The 15982-nt window shown below is 50.8% G+C and overlaps 2 protein-coding genes across 7 annotated transcripts; one reads left to right on the top strand and one right to left on the bottom strand.

Annotated features, from left to right (window-relative positions):
- Positions 1-533: 533 nt before the first annotated feature.
- Positions 534-9200, bottom strand: Ndrg2 (NDRG family member 2). Of its 6 annotated transcripts, none has more exons than XM_052191575.1 (16): positions 9060-9200; positions 6620-6700; positions 6262-6303; positions 5857-5962; positions 5510-5630; positions 5227-5289; positions 4050-4110; positions 3740-3826; positions 3502-3558; positions 3241-3344; positions 2776-2820; positions 2466-2517; positions 2169-2216; positions 1902-1937; positions 1710-1761; positions 534-1503 (listed from the first exon to the last, which is right to left on the bottom strand). In XM_052191575.1, the coding sequence occupies exons 2-16, from the start codon at positions 6692-6694 to the stop codon at positions 1337-1339; spliced, it is 1116 nt and encodes a 371-aa protein (XP_052047535.1). In that variant the 5' UTR covers positions 6695-6700; positions 9060-9200; the 3' UTR covers positions 534-1336. The 6 variants fall into 6 exon arrangements, with proteins under 6 accessions (XP_052047535.1, XP_052047537.1, XP_052047538.1 ...); XM_052191577.1 differs by having other exon boundaries at positions 9064-9157; XM_052191578.1 differs by lacking the exon at positions 9060-9200 and adding an exon at positions 8468-8555.
- A 4741-nt stretch (positions 9201-13941) lies between these two features.
- On the top strand, positions 13942-15982 carry Tppp2 (tubulin polymerization promoting protein family member 2). The gene is made up of 3 exons (XM_052190825.1): positions 13942-14114; positions 14534-14687; positions 15797-15982. The coding sequence occupies exons 1-3, from the start codon at positions 13942-13944 to the stop codon at positions 15980-15982; spliced, it is 513 nt and encodes a 170-aa protein (XP_052046785.1).

Here is a 15982-nt window from a genome sequence, read left to right as displayed (position 1 = left end):
TGCTGGAATTAAAGGCATGTGCCACCACCACCCAGTTCAGTCAGTTTTCTTTCTTTCTCTTAAGATTTATTTATTTAATGTATATAAGTACATTGTAGCTGTCTTCAGACACACCAGAAAAGGACATCATATTCCATTACAGATGGTTGTGAGCCACCATGTGGATGCTGGGATTTGAACTCAGGACCTCTGGAAGAGCAGTCAGTGTTCTTAACAGCTGAGCCATCTCTCCAGCCCCTCAAGTCAGTTTTCTTAAAGGGCATGATATCGATGCCATCTCTGAAATCCTACAGTCTTTCTCAATGACCCACAAACAATAAGGGAGTCTTCTAAGATCTACAACAGCTCCTCTTTCCCAAGCTTAAAAATGCTATTAATAAAAAGAATGACAGCACTTTCTTGGCTCCCGTCGCCACACTCTGCAGCTTTTGTACCCCACAAGCCCTCCCAGGTGCTTTAAAAGGAGCAAGGAAAGGGTAAGAAAGGCACAGTTCCAGGGTACAGGCACATTCAGACCCGGATTAACAATGGTGTTCAGTTTCCTCTATAGTTTATTGTCACAGCAGAAGTTGTGTGAGATAGGAGGTCACGCTCTACACATAATACGGTCAGAGCCTGAGGTAGCCCTTCCCACCCTGATGCCAAGCCCCAAGCAGTCAGACCTAAGCTCTTCCCCCTAGTCCCACTTTAGGTGCACACTGACGGCTATCAAAGTTAGTGCGGCCAAAGGACCCAGGCCCCTCCCTACTGTCCCAGCCTAATGTGTTCGCCACTGTTCCTCACTGGCCACTATCTCCCATGCTGACTTTCTTTTTACATGCTGGATATTTCTATCACGTTAAGGGTCACTGACCCACCAGCAAACCTTGCCTGACACATCAGAGCAAAGCCACTGTCAGCTTTGGGGAATTGAGCTCCTCACCTCCCACCACCAACCCTATACACACGCACGCACGCACACACACTCTCCTACCCTTGCAAATATGGGCTAAAGAGGGGTTTGATGGAGGCCCCGTGTGAGCTCGAACAGCTTATTGTTCCTCATCTATAGAACACAGGTCAGGGAGAGAACATACAAGCCTTCTCAACACCATAATGGGAGAGGGGATCATTTAGGGGGCCTGGATCTCTAAGAGATATTAGGACACCTCACCTAGGAGCTGGAGGATATCACAGGTTAAAGGTCAAGGTTAGGGTAGCAATTAAAGATCAAGATTGGCTCCCTGCACAATCTGCCCATTTTCCTTGCTTACTCTGGCCCAACGCCCTGATAAAACACCTCTTAAGTTAGTGCTGCGGTTAGGGCTGGGTTCCACACCAAGGCAATGCAGGTCATTTAACAGGAGACTTCCATGGTGTGCCCTGGGGGTCCAGAGGGCAGAGTCCCAGACTCGCTACTCTGCGACAGGGTGCGGGATCGGGACCGACTGCCATCAATGGATGCTGCACTGGTCAGAGATGCTGTGCGAGACCGAGACAGGCGAGTCATGCAGGAAGAGGCCACTGTGGACACATAATGATAAGCAAGCCATCAGAGATGAGAGGGGAAGACAGCCGGGAACTTCTAGTGGGGCCTAGGTGAAGACAAGCACTGCGGCTAGAGAATCGGCGAGCTTGCCTTGTAAGACAGCGAATCCAGGAATTAGCCCAGTTCTACCCTCACAAGGCTCCCCCTTCCCCTTCTTAATACCCTCTGTCCCAATACTCACTGTAGCCCATGCCTTGCAGGAAGTACTTGAAAGCCTCTGTCAGCTTGCCTGGCTGTGGGCACATTACAAGGAAACAGAAGAGAGAGACGGTTGGGCAACGTGAAAGTCACAGCAGTGGCAAAGGGCACAGTTCAGCCACCCTAATACCCCATCCTATTTCCACATGCATCCCAAGATTGTCAGGGTGCTCACCTGAGTCAGCTGCGGCTGACCCCCGGAGTCGGCCATCTGCTCAGGAAGGAGACACCCAGAGAAGAAGGGTACATGGAGATATCAGAGGACCCATGCCCAGGAAAGGGGCTCTCTCCTCCCAGCTCCCTCACTCGGTCCCTTTGTTCTTCTCTCCCTTGACCCATAATGAACCCACAAGGCTTAGATGCTGGAATTTAGAGTATGTATGCTCCTGGACCGGGGGCATGGGTTGGGGGAGCACGTGAGGCTTAGAGGAGGCCTGCTAACCTTGAGGAACGAGGTCTGTGTGGGGTCCAGTTTTGAGTTACATTCCACCTGGAACACGAAGGAGGCTGAATGAATCCGGTCACCCTCTCCACAGCCCTCCAAGGGACCCTGATCTTCTCCCTGATCACTATCAGCCCCGACCCAATTACATCTCAACGAAGTCAAATTCCTAAGACCCTAAAGTTGGTCCTCCTGTCCCAGACAGGACTTTGCAGCTTGGTAAGATCCACTGCTTGGGTGAACCCGGGGTCGGCACGGCCCCACCATTCCCTCACTACCCCAGAAGCCACTACTGACCACGGCATCTTCATGAGGTGCTTGGTCGCCAACCACCAGCATCACAGGGCACCTAGGGCACGGGGTCAGGGAGAAGTCAGAGAGCCTGGCACGTTCTCACCCACACTTCCCAGAAAAGCAGCTAACCAAGTGTTTGCCCCCTAGGAAGGACCAGTTGCCTTCTCAAGGAGGGAAGCCCCAAAGGGAGACAACTTGTTACACAGAATAAAACAAGGGAGACAGGTAACTTCTCTAGGTAGGTTAAAGGATGTTGGCACCAAGAGGCAGGACAGAGACAGGACAAAGCCGCCCACATCCACCAACGTCTTACTTGAGGGTCATCTCACCACCTCGTTCAAAGTTCAGGTCTCGGCGGCTGCAGAGGGTTCAAAGAGAAGTTGTTTTTGACAGGATTTGCTGTCTGCCTACCTAAGCTACCTCCTCCACAGGAAGCCATCTCCCTTGTCTATAGTCAGCTACTGGTGATTAGAAAGAAATACAACTTGGTGGTAGAGCACCTGCTCAGTGAGCATCTATAAGGTACCAGGTTTGAGCCCCACAGCAGTTAAAAAGGGAGGAGGGGCTACCATAAAAAATGGCAGGCAGAGGCCAAGAACACACCACCTGTGATCACCTGGGCCCTAGATCCCTGGTCAGAGTCAGTCCAGGGACAAGAAGGACCCGAGAACGAGAGATGCCCTTCCTCCTGTCCCGAGCAGGTGCAGCAAACCTGCTCACCACCTTTCTCCGCCTCCATTTCTGCTCCCATTTGTCCACACGCTCACAACCCACTCACTTGTTGTAGCTGTTCCAGTACAGTTCGATGTTCTCCAGGTTGGGCGCATGCGTGACAATACTTCTATACTTTTGTATCAATTCAGAATTTCCAGAAAGCTCTTCCTGAAGCACAGAAGAGATGAATCGGGGTTGGAAAGAGAAGGCAGCCATGATGGAGACTAGCTACTCCTTCAGATCCCGTGCCCAACTAAGGAAGTCACCCCAAAGCATTCAACTCCCCGCTGCTCACCTCTACTTCCCGCCTCCCACAACCTCTTACCTGGCTGAAAAGATGTCCAAGAATCATCTCCGGAATGGAAGACGTAAGGCCTGTTAACTACGAGGACAGGTGGACAAGTTCAGGACATTGTAAAGAGAGAGAGCCCGGCAAAGCAACACAACTTCATGTTTGTGCCCTACTCCGCCCTCTTTGAAGGTCCAAATCAATTCAGTTACACTGGTAGTGTCATCTGAGGAGAGTCCCCACCCTAGATGTCACTACACAAGGCCCTCCAAACCTTGTGGGCTGCCCAATCCATCCAGCCCTTGGCATTGGGATCAATGTTGATGAGGACAAGACCTTCAACGGTGTCCGGGTGGTTCAGCTAAGGGATAACAGGAAGAGATGAGAAAGGACCACGCCTTTGTGCCCGCCTCACGGAGCCCCACCCATCCCCCCCCCCCCAGACTCCTATATGGTCTACTGTCTACCCTGCTCCCTATTTCCTTCCAAAATTTGGGAATGACAGGAATGTGGACCATTCCTGCAATAGTCTATCTAATATGGGGGACCCGCCACTCCCCAGTCTAGCAGGTTTTGCTTCTTACAGCATATCGGGACAGAATGTAGGCTCCAGCTCCAACACCAACGCCAATTATTGTAGAGAAACTGTAAAAGGTAAATGTGTGTGTCACAGGCTCTGGCAGCCAAAAATCTGTAACAGCCCAATCTCTTCAAACTCATCATCCTTCCTGAGGGCACAGCCACAGACGAGGACGGGGTGTCATAAAAAAAAGACAGCAAGAATGCCTGATACTTGGTGAAGATGCCTGAAGTCTATTCTCAAGTTCTTCTCGGAGAACTAGTGTCTTGAAAAGAGGTCTCTTCCTACACACACAGCTTATCAATTCTCGGCTTTCTGAAACAAGTTTAACTTGTTCTGAGCCCTGGCTCTACAGAGGAACTGGAATTATGGACCTTAAAGCAAAATATGAGTCAGGTGTGGTGTTAGTCATTTGGAGAATGGAAGAGGCAGGAAATGAAGAAAACCAGAGTTGTTGAGAAGCCATGGTGCCCAGGAAAAGCTAAACCAAGAGAAGCTCCCAGAGCCGGGGCTGGCACAACGACTCAGCAGTCGAGAGCACTTGCTTCTTTTGCAGAGGACCCAGGTGGGGTTCCCAGCACCTCCTTGGTGGCTTTTAACCAACTATTATTCAAGTTCCAGAAGTTGCAATACCCTCTTCTGGCCCCCGTGGTCACCAGAAATATGTGTGGTGCCCATACATGCATGCAGCAAACACTCCGAGACATAAAACAAAAACAAATACATCTGAGGAAGAGAAAACACCCAAGAATCAGCATCTCCCTCCGCAGCCAGAGGCCCTTGGGCGGCTTATCTTCCTTCTCCCACTGCCTTGCACACCTGTCTCCCGGTGTACTAAATGTGACCATGGGAGACAGGAATGGGGACCAAGACAGGTCTATCTAGTTCCTCAGGGATGAGATCACCTGCACCTCCTCTTGCCTAACCTCTAGGTCAGAGACACTTCCCCTGAGCCCGAGACAGGGCCAAGGACAAGTCCTTTCCGTCTCTTTCTCCCGATCAGCAGTACGATTCCTCTGACCATTCCAGTCAATAGTCCAGGCCCACTGCCCTTCCTAATAATCAAGATGAAAAATCCATGGAAAAGGAAGATAGACTGAGACCAAAATTAGCCCGGAAATCATGGTGCCCGAATTCCAGGGGATTCCTAATGCTGAAAAGAGACTCCCTCAGCCTCTCACTTTAAGTACTGCAGGATGCAAGGAATCATGTCTGCAAGCTGGTCCAGAGACGGGTACTGGTACCTGGAAAAGAGAAAAATGTTAGTTATTGGTCTGTGCCCATGTACCTCTTCCCTGGAATAACCTCTGCGTTCTCTGACAGAGTCTTCTATGCCTCCTGGTACACTGTGCACTACCTCGTTCATGTGTGCATGCACGCACACACACACACACACACGCACACGCACACGCACACGCACACACACACACACACTCACACACTTAGAAAGGGACTAATTCTTACCCCAGAGGAAACACAGGTGCCCCTTCTTCCATCCCAGGGGCATCCACATGAACCCTCACGAAGTTCTGTATGATTTCTTGCATGTCCCCAAACTGAAACAGTGGCTGGAAGCAGGATTTATCTAAAGAGAACCCACATTCCCCACCCAAAATCAAAATCAGAAGGAAAGAGCATCCTTGTGTCAGGACCCACCCTCTGCTCTGATGCCACCACACTAGGGGAGAATCTCTCTGCAGTGTGCCACTGGGCTCCCGGTCTGACCATACTGACTATGCCCCCATTCACACTGGGGTTCCCCTCCCCTGTCTCTTCCCAGAAAGAGGTAGGAAAAGAAATGAAGGTCTTACAGTTGAGGCCTACATCATGGTAGGTGAATATGGCTGGGCGTTTGGGTTTAGGGGTGCCGTACACCGTAAAAGTGACCGAGCCATAAGGTGTCTCCACAGAGTGAGTCTGTAAAAAGAAAAAAAAAAAGCTTACCATCATGGAGGAAATATACTGAAAATTTTCCAAAGGGGTAAAGGCAAAAATAAGTGAACCATCTGTTAAAAACAGGATGAATGGATCTTTAGGGAAATATGACAGTAGAACTGGATCTGAGGGTAGAAAAATCATGAAAGACCAGAAATTAAGGAATTCAAAGAGAAAAAAAAGAAGGGAAGAGAGGAGAAATAGGGGGCCAGATTGGGGCCCTCTCAACTGGGGAAGAGAAGAGCTCCTCCTCCCACCCTGGCACAGTCCCCCACAGTTACCTGTCCCTGGTCCAGGAGGATGCGGGCAGCTAACTCGGCCTCCTGGAGAGACACACACAGACACACATACACACACGGACAGAGACACACAGCAAATGGAGAGATGGACACAAAGAGGTAGGTAAAGAGACCAACAGACACCAAATACAGAAAGAGTGACAAAAAACGAGACAGGAGAGGATGAAGGTTAGTGTAGTGAGGAGACAGGTCTGGGGGGCTCCCTTTTACGGTGTCTAGGCGAGAGAGGGAGGAGGCGGGTGGAGAGGGGTGTGCATTAGAGAGAGAGCCATGGGCCTGGAGAGGCCGGGAGAGACTGAGCATGGGACTGAGGCGGGGAAGTCAGAGAGTCTCTATAAACCTTGGCAGTCTCAGGCGTTTGTCCTGGCAACAGTGGCTTCTCCTCAGTGATCTGTACCTCCTGAAGCTCTGCCATGGTAGCCTGGCGGGGTAAAAAAAAAAAAAAAAAAAAAAAAAAAAAGTAAACCAGCCGGGCAGTGGTGGCACACGCCTTTGATCCCAGCACCAGAGAGGCAGAGGCAGGCGGATCTCTGAGTTGGAGGCCAGCCTGGTCTACAAAGTGAGTTCCTGGACAGCCGGGGCTACACAGAGAACCCCTATCCCTAAAATAGCAAGACAAAACAATAAGCCTTGGAGAGAGCCAGCTCAGCCTCTGGACTCTCAGCAACCAGTGGAATGCAAGGTGCAGAGGGACCCCAGAGCTGAAACCTCCAAGACACACGGAGGGCTTTTCTGGCTCTCCTACCCCACTTCCAGGGTAATACCAAGCAGGACAGCACATCTCTACAGACAGACAGCCCCACTACTGCCCCTCAATCCCAACACTCGCACCTCAGGACGTTTCTTCCTCTCCACCTCTGGAGGGAGACACAGTGTGGGGAAGCAATGTGGCTCCAGTTTCTTAAGCTATATTTAGGGGACATCCCACAGCCCCCGCCGTAGCTCACTGTGTACACAGGGTTAAGGTAGTAAGAGTTCACAATTGACTATGACCTTCAACTATAGCCCCAATGTCAGCATCTTGAGGGGCTAAAAAGGACTGAGGCAGTGACCATCGGCAAGTACTCAACAGGGAGACCAAGACATCCGATCCAACCAAGGTCTCCCTCTCTCTGGCTCCCAAGTACACAAATGAGCGTACATCAACACTGGTAGGGCTAGAGAGCAGCAGAGCGCCTGTGCAGCAGAGAAGAGAAGAGAAGAGAAGAGAAGAGAAGAGAAGAGAAGAGAAGAGAAGAGAAGAGAAGAGAAGAGAGAAGAGAAGAGGAGGCCAGTAGCATGGAGTGGGTGGGGTCAATTTACTGAGCTCCTATTGGTTGGGTACGGTGAGCGTGGAGGTCAGGGCTGACTCTGGGGTCTGAGAAAACACAGGAACAAGGTGAATGACATGGGAGATGGACTTGGGTCTTTTAGGGACATACGGCCACAGCCAAGACCCAGAATTCCAGGGTCACTAACCCTTCCTAATCTCCTGAGTCCAGAGAACGCGCCCTCTCTTGTATTCCAATCAATACAAGCTGGAGGGCCCTGCGGGGCAGCAGGAGCAGGTCCAGGCTGGGTGGGGTATGAAGAGTTAGGAGAGCTGACATGGCGATAGAGCATGACTGTGTCAAAACCTCTGAGTGTTACCCCACTGCCACCACGACGTGACCTTGTCGGGCTAGTTACTACTGGGTTTTGACAGTTCTCAATTGATGTGTAGGTAGCGCAGAATGACCTTTTCCTCCGCCATTTAAAAACAAATAAGCTTCAAGCCTTCATCTCTCCCCTCCACCCAGTCTAATTGTAGGTCGAGTGGAGAAAGGGGAGGGGGAACAGAGCGGCCTGTAACCTCCCCACTTCCCCGGAGTGCCAGCCAGAATGTGTCAGCCGGGAAAGGATGGGTAAGACTTGACTGGCCGCTCCCAGAACACGGAAACCTGACCCTACGAGTCCCTAGCTGCTAGTCCTCGTCCGGACCAACACCCTCTCACGGCGGACACGTAGCGCCCAAGACCCTGTACATCATCTCAAGAGCGCCCCAAACACGCCCTGCACTTTGCAGCGCCTCCGCCTTTGTGCGCAGCAGCGGAGCGGCTCGCTTAGCCAGCCCCTTCCCCAGAACTACAGCCCGGGGACCAGAACCACGATGCCCACCCTCCCGGCCCGCGCCTTCCCAGCCCAGAGGCGCGCTTGCCCCTCCCCCTACCTGCTGCAGCCGTCGCGGTCGCTGCCACCTTCACTTGCCTTTGACTTAGGTCCGCCCTAGCTCTGGCTCCCCACAGACCCGCCCTAGGCCCGCCCCTGGGCCATCTCCCTGCAGATCCGCCCCGACCCCCCATAAACACGCCCCGTAACTCGCCCGGGCTACCAGGGGAGGGGCGAGAGGGTGCGGCTTGGGAGCACACAGAAGTGATGCTCATAGGCTCTCCGAGTGCTCCCCACAACCCTGAGCCGCGTGAAGTGGGTGTGCGTGGGGACCCCTTAAACCTCCAGGTTATCCCCACGCCCACCAACGGCGCCCCCCACTGTGACCTGGCTCTGCCAGGCTCACTTTTGGCTCTTTAGCCCACCAGATTGAGTGGCGGCGACGGATAAAGTGGGGAGGCCAACCCAAGGTGCCCAAGTCCCAGGATTTCAGCTCCGCCCGTCCGGAAGTAGAGAGCTGGGTCAGGAAGGGGGAGGTGGGCGAGGGCCACCGCTCAGACCGGGTCTCGGGGCAGGTAGCAGTAGTGGTGCCAGCGTGTCTGGGGACGGGGCGTCGAGGGCGCAAGAATTCCGAACAATTGGGGTGCTGGTACCTACTCAGCCGAGTCCCGCCGCTTGCTCTCCGGCTGCTCCGTGAGAAGTTGGACAACAAGCAGGGGGTTGGGGGGGCGGGAAATGCTGGGGGCCGCTATAAATAGAGGATGAACGAAGGAGGGGAAAGATGCCGGCCAACAGCGACTCCCGGGTCAAGGCCCCAACGAGGGGGGGGAGAGTAGAGGAGGGGCTGGGGACCCCCAAGGGCTCTGACTCCTGAGTAAACAGGCGCGGAGGCGGAGCTAACTCTGAAAGGGTGGAGTAAAGGGTTTGAGGAGGACTCGGTGTCCTGGGCTGAGACCCAAGAGACCCTGTGGCTGAGGCGCTAACCCCTCCTAGTCCAACCCCGAAAAGGAGGGCGAGATCAGCTCTGAAAAGCTGAGTGGCAGCGCCCTTTTGCCGATGCCTCCTGAGCTGCTCTCTCCTGGGCACGACCCTCGGTGCCTGGTGGGTTTACCATCCTATCCTAGACTTCCACAAGATTCACATCTGAGACACGTCCTCCCTGTGCTCTTTAAAGAAGGCGTGCTGAAGTGGAATGGTTGATGGGCTGTGGGGACTGGAAGTTGCGTTAAGCAACCAGATTGTATTTCCCCACATGCCCTCGTTCTCGCACCCCTGCTCCCAGAACCAGCCCCGCCCCATCCCCCTTCAGCCCAGTTCCAGACTTGCCATTTAGGGGGCTGGGCGCCAGGCCAGTTGAAAACAATGTCCAATGGAACCAGAGCTGCCAACTGCAACACCAGAGCAGACTGCTCCCCCCCCCAAGACCCCCAGGTTGCCCTCCCCCCTGCCTGGGAACTACCCTCACCACCCACAACCCCCCTCCCCAAGGAACATCAATGCCCCTTTCATCCCCACTTGGCAGGTCTGTTGGAAAGGAGGAGCCGCCAAGAGGGAGGGGAGGAGACCTGGGTAGGCTCAAACCCAGCTTAAAAAAAAAAAAAACCAACACACACACACACACACACACACACACACGACCTAAAGAGTTTCCTATATCCCCCAAACAGAGCCCCAAGTTTTCCTCTGTTTTTTTCTCCTGCTCCCTTCATACGCACGGAGCCCTAGAAGCTGGCACAGAAACCTGGCATTCTAGCTTCCTGCCTAGCCCCTGGGTGCAGGGTTAACGCTCTCCTGGGCAAGAAGTTTGCTGGAATTAAGAACGGAGCTACAGATGAGTAAGATAAGAAAGCTCTTGACAGCCCCGCGGCTTGTAGAAAGCAAGAGAACCTGGACTGAACACTTCAGCCTGCAGACTTCTTTCACGAGTCTAAAGTAGACATACTTGCAGGGGGAGGGAGAGACTGGAAGGTTCCAGCATCTAAATTCGTCTCTGGGTCAGGATGACTCAGGGGGAACCTGATAAGGGGCAGACACAGGGGCTTGGGGAGGGCTGAAGGTGGGAAATTTCCACTGAGATCCACTGAGATCTGTTTACTTCCTAGACCTAGGGGGTCTCTAGACAGCTCCTGAGGACACACAAACACACACACACACAAACTAGTTGTGCTTCATTGTTCTTCACTATCTGGACAGGTTCTGGACTGACCTGAGTACAAGTGTCCCAATATGAACAATATCTAACCTACCTTCTCTGGGTCAAAAGCAATTTCAAACTATGCTTTAAGCTAAGTGACAGTTTCATGCACATTCAGTGTGCAAACTACTGGGTGGATGAAATTCAAAGAAGCAATAAGTTTTGGTCAGTCTTGTGATCAGTGATTGAAGACACATATAAATATAGAAAAGGCTAGGGAAAATAATCTTACAAGATCAACGTATAGAGAACAAGTCTTGGAGCAGGCTCCACAGCTCTCCAGAAGGGGAGAAGAGCTTTTCATTTCTCCAGGATGATTTTAATAACCCCTTATGAAGAAAGCACAAATAAGGAACCCAGAAATACCTAAAAGTAGTTTTTACAGTACTCTAGCCATCATATATGCATTTGCAAAGCATATTATTTAGCGTTCAGTTCTTGTTTGTACAGAAAGATTTCAGGGCCCCTAGCAATAGTTCTGAAGCCCCACTCCCAGAGGCTAAGAGCCATATGTTTCTATAATTCAGAGGAAAGGAGTTTTGTTTCTAGGGTGAACCGCCCAGATGAGAAGTGGAATATTTGAGTGGGAGAAGGGTTTGTTTCATCTCAGCAGAGAGCAGAAGAGAAGGTATAAGCAGAAATGCAAGAACTCCTTTGAAGAACTGAAAAGCAGGAAATATGTGCAATCCCCGAATCTGTATCATTGTCCCTAACTATACAGATGTGGACACTGAAGGCCATGAAAAGCAGGGACTTGCCCATGGTCACCAGCTGCTCGCACACACCTAGGCTGGGATTCCCCATCGGATCCATTCCCCTCCAGGGTCCATCCTCTGTCCACCAGGTAGCCTTCTGAATGTACAACTGTTATGCCATTAGGGCCCCAGCTAAGAGCAATGTTAGGGAGAGGTGATGGCTCTTGGCAAGACAGACTGGGTCCAAGTTGTGTCCTTGAATGCTAGGCAGGAAGATCTGGCAGTAAGAACCATAGGTGATACTTTTTATTTCGAAAAGATGTTTTATTTTTATTTATGGGTCTGAGTGTGAGTATATGCGTGTGAAAGCAATGCCTGTGAAGACATTAGATCTCTCTGGCCCTGAAGTTACTGGATGCCTGATGGAGGTATCAGGAGTTAAACCAGGTCCTCTGCAAGAGCATTATATATTCTTAACCACAGAGCCATCTCTCCAGTACGAGCTCTTCTTGAGTCGTAGCATAGTCATTCTGTGAGACAGGGTATCAGGTATTCCTCAAACTGGCCCTGATCTAAGACTGGCCTTGAACTCATCTTCCTGCCTTGGCCTCCAGAGTTCCATGATTACAGACCTGTGACGCTGTAGTCAGGTACCATAATCTATTCTCCAGCAGGAATAGTGGATAGAAAATCTTGGGAAGCATTACACTAATGAGGAAAGAGTAACAGAGTTGGTCTGTGGAATAGAAAGGAGTAAAGAACTGAACCTAGAAAAACAGGTTAATCGTAGAAATGTGAAGTACAAAAGACTTGGGCCTGGAGAGAGAGCTTAGTGGTTAGAAAGCCTAACTGCTCTTCCAGAGGACCTGGGGGTTCTATTCCCAGCACCCACGTGGCAGTTCTCAACTGTAACTCTGGTTCCAGGGGATCTGATGCTTTCTTGACACTTTCTTCTGGCCTCCGTGAGCATTAGGACCCACACATGATGCACAGACATGAATGCCGGCAACACAACCATACACATCAAAATGAATAAATTGGATGAAGACTTGAATAGGATGCAAGAATAGCAATGGAAAGAGGTTTTTGTTTTGGTTTTTTGTTTCTGTGTAGCTCTGGCCTTCCTGAAACTCAAGTCTGTAAATCAGGCTGGCCTTGAACTCAGAGATCTACCTGCCTCTGCCTCCTAATTGCTAGGAGTTAAGGAGTGTGCCACCACCACACAGCAGGAATGAACTAATAAAATTACCAGCTGCTTATAGGAATTAGGACTGATAAGACAGCTAAGACTAGAAAGTAACCAGTCTTCCGATGTGGGATCCCTGAAGCTCATCTCTCTTAGAGGGCGTTTGTCCAGAAAGAAACCGTTAAGGGACATTTGGAACTGCTCAGAATCGGCTCCGGGGGATTTTCAGAGTTTGAGACGTACTCTGACGCATTTCACTCTACTTTCTATGGATCTGTTACACTGCAAGTTCTCTGCTTTTTTCCTCCTGAGTCAACACTAGAAGCTCTTTAAAATCCTCTGCTGTCATTGGTTTCCCACAGTCAGAGGGATTCTCCATCTGGTGGTCACTCCACCTGGACTGGGAGGTCAGACAGGAGGGTAGTGTCCAACTCAACCTGTTCTCCTCAGTCCCAAACGCTTCAGTGGATGGGTCGCCCCAAAAGGAACATGCTACAAATCCCCCTCCCAACATAGTAGTATTAAGAAGCGGGATTTTGGGGAGTCATGGTGAGGTTTTGTGAAGATAAAAAGACTGGTAAATGGGGATGAAGTGATGGGGGGGGGGAGATTGATTGTCTGAAGATGCCACCAGACTAACAGCTTACTCAACTCAAAGGTCATGTGTTGCTATTCATGATTCCACAATCTTTTTTTTAAATATTTATTTATTTTATGTATATGAGTACACTGTAGCTGTCTTCAGACACACCTGAAGAGCACATCAGGTCCCATTACAGATAGTTGTGAGTCACCACGTGGTTGTTGGGAATTGAACTCGGGACCTTTGGAGGAGCAGTCAATACTCTTAACCACTGAGCCATCTCTCCAGTCCCATGATTCCCCAATCTTAACACAGTTCGAAGTTCTTGCTGGTTTCAATGCCTTGGCTGGACCACACTCGCCAAAGACTAGAAATTGGTGGATCCCTGCTTCCAATGCTGGAAGGGAAGACAGTAGAGAGACAGAGCAAGAGCCAGACATGATGTCACGTAACACTGTGACATCACAGTGTTTCTTTTCTGCTTTCTTCACCCATTTTTGTCTCCCTGTTGCCACACCTTCTCCCCAGTCATCTGACTCCCACATAGCTGCACACACTTGTATACAAAGGCACAGACACCGGCTGGGCTCCCAGGTATATGAAAGTGGTGGGTAAGGGGGATTCCTAATGCATAGCAGGTTAAGCCTGGCACAGTGACAGGAGGGAAAGCTCACACTATAGCTGCAGCCCTGGGTGGAAGGGTGGGGGAGGCAGGAGAGCAACAGGGAACAGAGCTGTGGTCCCTGGTGCTCCCTTACCCTTCCATCATCTCATCCTCCCTCCCTCCCTCCCCAGCCCCATTCCCCACTGCCCCTCCCCCACCCCGCTCCCACCCCTACCCCATCCCCCACCCCCACCCCCACCCCAGCAATTGACCATGGCCTCAGAAGCAGAAAAAACATTCCATCGATTTGCTGTCTTTGGAGAATCGTCCAGCAGTGGCAATGAAATTACCAACAAGAACTTCTCCAAACTCTGTAAAGACTGTGGCATCATGGATGGCAAGGCAGTGACCTCCACAGATGTAGACATTGTGTTCAGCAAAGTGAAGTAAGGGGACAAAGGTGGGGGCGGAAGTGAAGAGGTGATTGGTCACAGCACATTGTTTTGTTTTGTTTTGTTTTGTTTTGTTTTGTTTTGTTGAGACAGAGTTTCTCTGTGTAGCTTTGGCTATCCTGAAACTCTCTCTGTAGACCAGGCTGACCTAGAACTCACAGAGATCCCACCAGCTTCTGTCTCCCGAGTATAGGCACTAAAGGCATGCATCACCAGCCTGGCACCGCCTGGCATAGTTCTTAAGATGGAAGATTTATAAGGAGCATCTGTCAGGTGCTGGGAACTGTCCCAATCCCTATTCTCAGCCTTCATTGGCAGGATAAAATAGGCCATTCCTGACTAAGAAAAAGGTAGATGTTGGGAGGTGATGACTTCACACTCCACAGTTACTGGATTTCTGTCTGACTGGCCAGGGCCAAGAATGCCAGAACCATCAACTTTCAGCAGTTTAAAGAGGCAATGAAGGAACTGGGTCAAAAGCGCTTCAAGGGGAAGAACCCAGATGAGGCTTTGGAAGATGTCTTTAAACTCATGGAAGGCAAGGACCCTGCCACCACTGGGGTCACTGTGAGTAAAGCTCTTTTTGTCTGATCTTTTTCTTCCTTCCTTTGGATGTTTGTCCTTCCTTCCTTTCTTCCTGACTGTCTATCTGTCTATCTAGCAGGCCCTTACTCTGTTAGACTAGCCTGGAACTGGTTGTGTGACCCATGCTAGTTTTGAACTGAAGGTCTTGTACTATTGTCTCCCAAGTGCTGAGATTCTAGGTGTGTGTCACCACACTGACCTCAGTGATAATGTTCTTCTCAAGCCCAGAACCCTACGACTTCCCTACCCTCTTCTGCTCTAGTCCCTTCTCTGCTTCTGTGCCCCAAATCTTGTAGGCAGTGTAACTCAGGAGACAGGGTGGATCGCCTGTGGTACACAGCCTACACTGGAAGACTTTAGAGCCCTTGTAGTTGTTCCAGAGGTGAGAGATCTGTGGCCTAAACAGAGATGTTTGTTCCCAGTGCAGTTGAAGCTCCCAGCTACATCCTTACCCACAGAATAGCTGTTTCACTAGTGGAATTTAGACTTGTTCTCATGTCTCGTGTTCAAAACACCTCGGTCTTCTGTGGCTTTAGACACTAACATTGGAGGACTTGGAGCCTGCTTCCCCAGTCCTCCTCCTACATGTATTAAGGTTTAATCTCAGGCCTCCTGCCTCTCACTCCTTTCCTTCCTAAACTGGTCCCTTTCTAGAAACAGTGCTCTCAACTTTGCACATTGTCGGGGCGGCTTGGGACCGAAGCCTTCTACCAGTATCCTGTTCAGAATGATTTCTGGATATGGAAAAAAAAAATCCACTGTCCTTTCCCACAGCTGTGTCTGGACCTCAGGAAGCAGCCACGCCAGAGGCAGAATAAGTGCTCTCAGAGAGGGCTGTGAAGGCCCCGGGAAAGGACGGCTTCTAACTCACCCTCTGGTTTTTTGTTTTTGTTTTTGTTTTGCTTTTTTGTTGTTGTTTTGAGACAGAGTTTCTCTGTGTAGCCCTGACTGTCCTGGAACTCACTCTGTAGACCAGGCTGGCCTCGAACTCAGAAATCAGTCTGCCTCTGCCTCTGCCTCTGCCTCCCAAGTGCTGGGATTAAAGGCGTACGCCACCACTGCCCAGCTCAAACTCACCCTCTGACTTGCAGAAAGCGACGACGGTGGGTGGAGTAGACCGGCTGACAGACACCAGTAAGTACACCGGAACCCACAAGGAGCGCTTTGACGAGAGTGGCAAGGGAAAAGGTATTGAAGGAAGGGAAGAGACCACTGACAACTCAGGCTACGTGAGTGGCTACAAAGGGGCTGGGACCTATGACAAGAAAGGCCAGTAG

Source organism: Apodemus sylvaticus, chromosome 8 (genome assembly GCF_947179515.1).
Source record: "Apodemus sylvaticus chromosome 8, mApoSyl1.1, whole genome shotgun sequence".
In the NCBI taxonomy this organism is placed as follows: Eukaryota; Metazoa; Chordata; class Mammalia; order Rodentia; family Muridae; genus Apodemus; species Apodemus sylvaticus.
This window is presented reverse-complemented; position numbering and strand designations above follow the sequence as displayed.

Coding starts and splice junctions, on each gene's coding strand:
- Ndrg2 (XM_052191575.1), bottom strand. CDS start 6,694: ATGGCAGAGCTTCAGGAGGTACAGATCACTGAGGAGAAGCCACTGTTG. Junction 6,304..6,619: donor AAACGCCTGAGACTGCCAAG/GTTTATAGAGAC, acceptor GTGTCTCTCCAG/GAGGCCGAGTTAGCTGCCCG. Junction 2,217..2,465: donor CACCTCATGAAGATGCCGTG/GTCAGTAGTGGC, acceptor TTCGTGTTCCAG/GTGGAATGTAACTCAAAACT.
- Tppp2 (XM_052190825.1), top strand. CDS start 13,942: ATGGCCTCAGAAGCAGAAAAAACATTCCATCGATTTGCTGTCTTTGGA. Junction 14,115..14,533: donor ATTGTGTTCAGCAAAGTGAA/GTAAGGGGACAA, acceptor CTGACTGGCCAG/GGCCAAGAATGCCAGAACCA. Junction 14,688..15,796: donor CTGCCACCACTGGGGTCACT/GTGAGTAAAGCT, acceptor TCTGACTTGCAG/AAAGCGACGACGGTGGGTGG.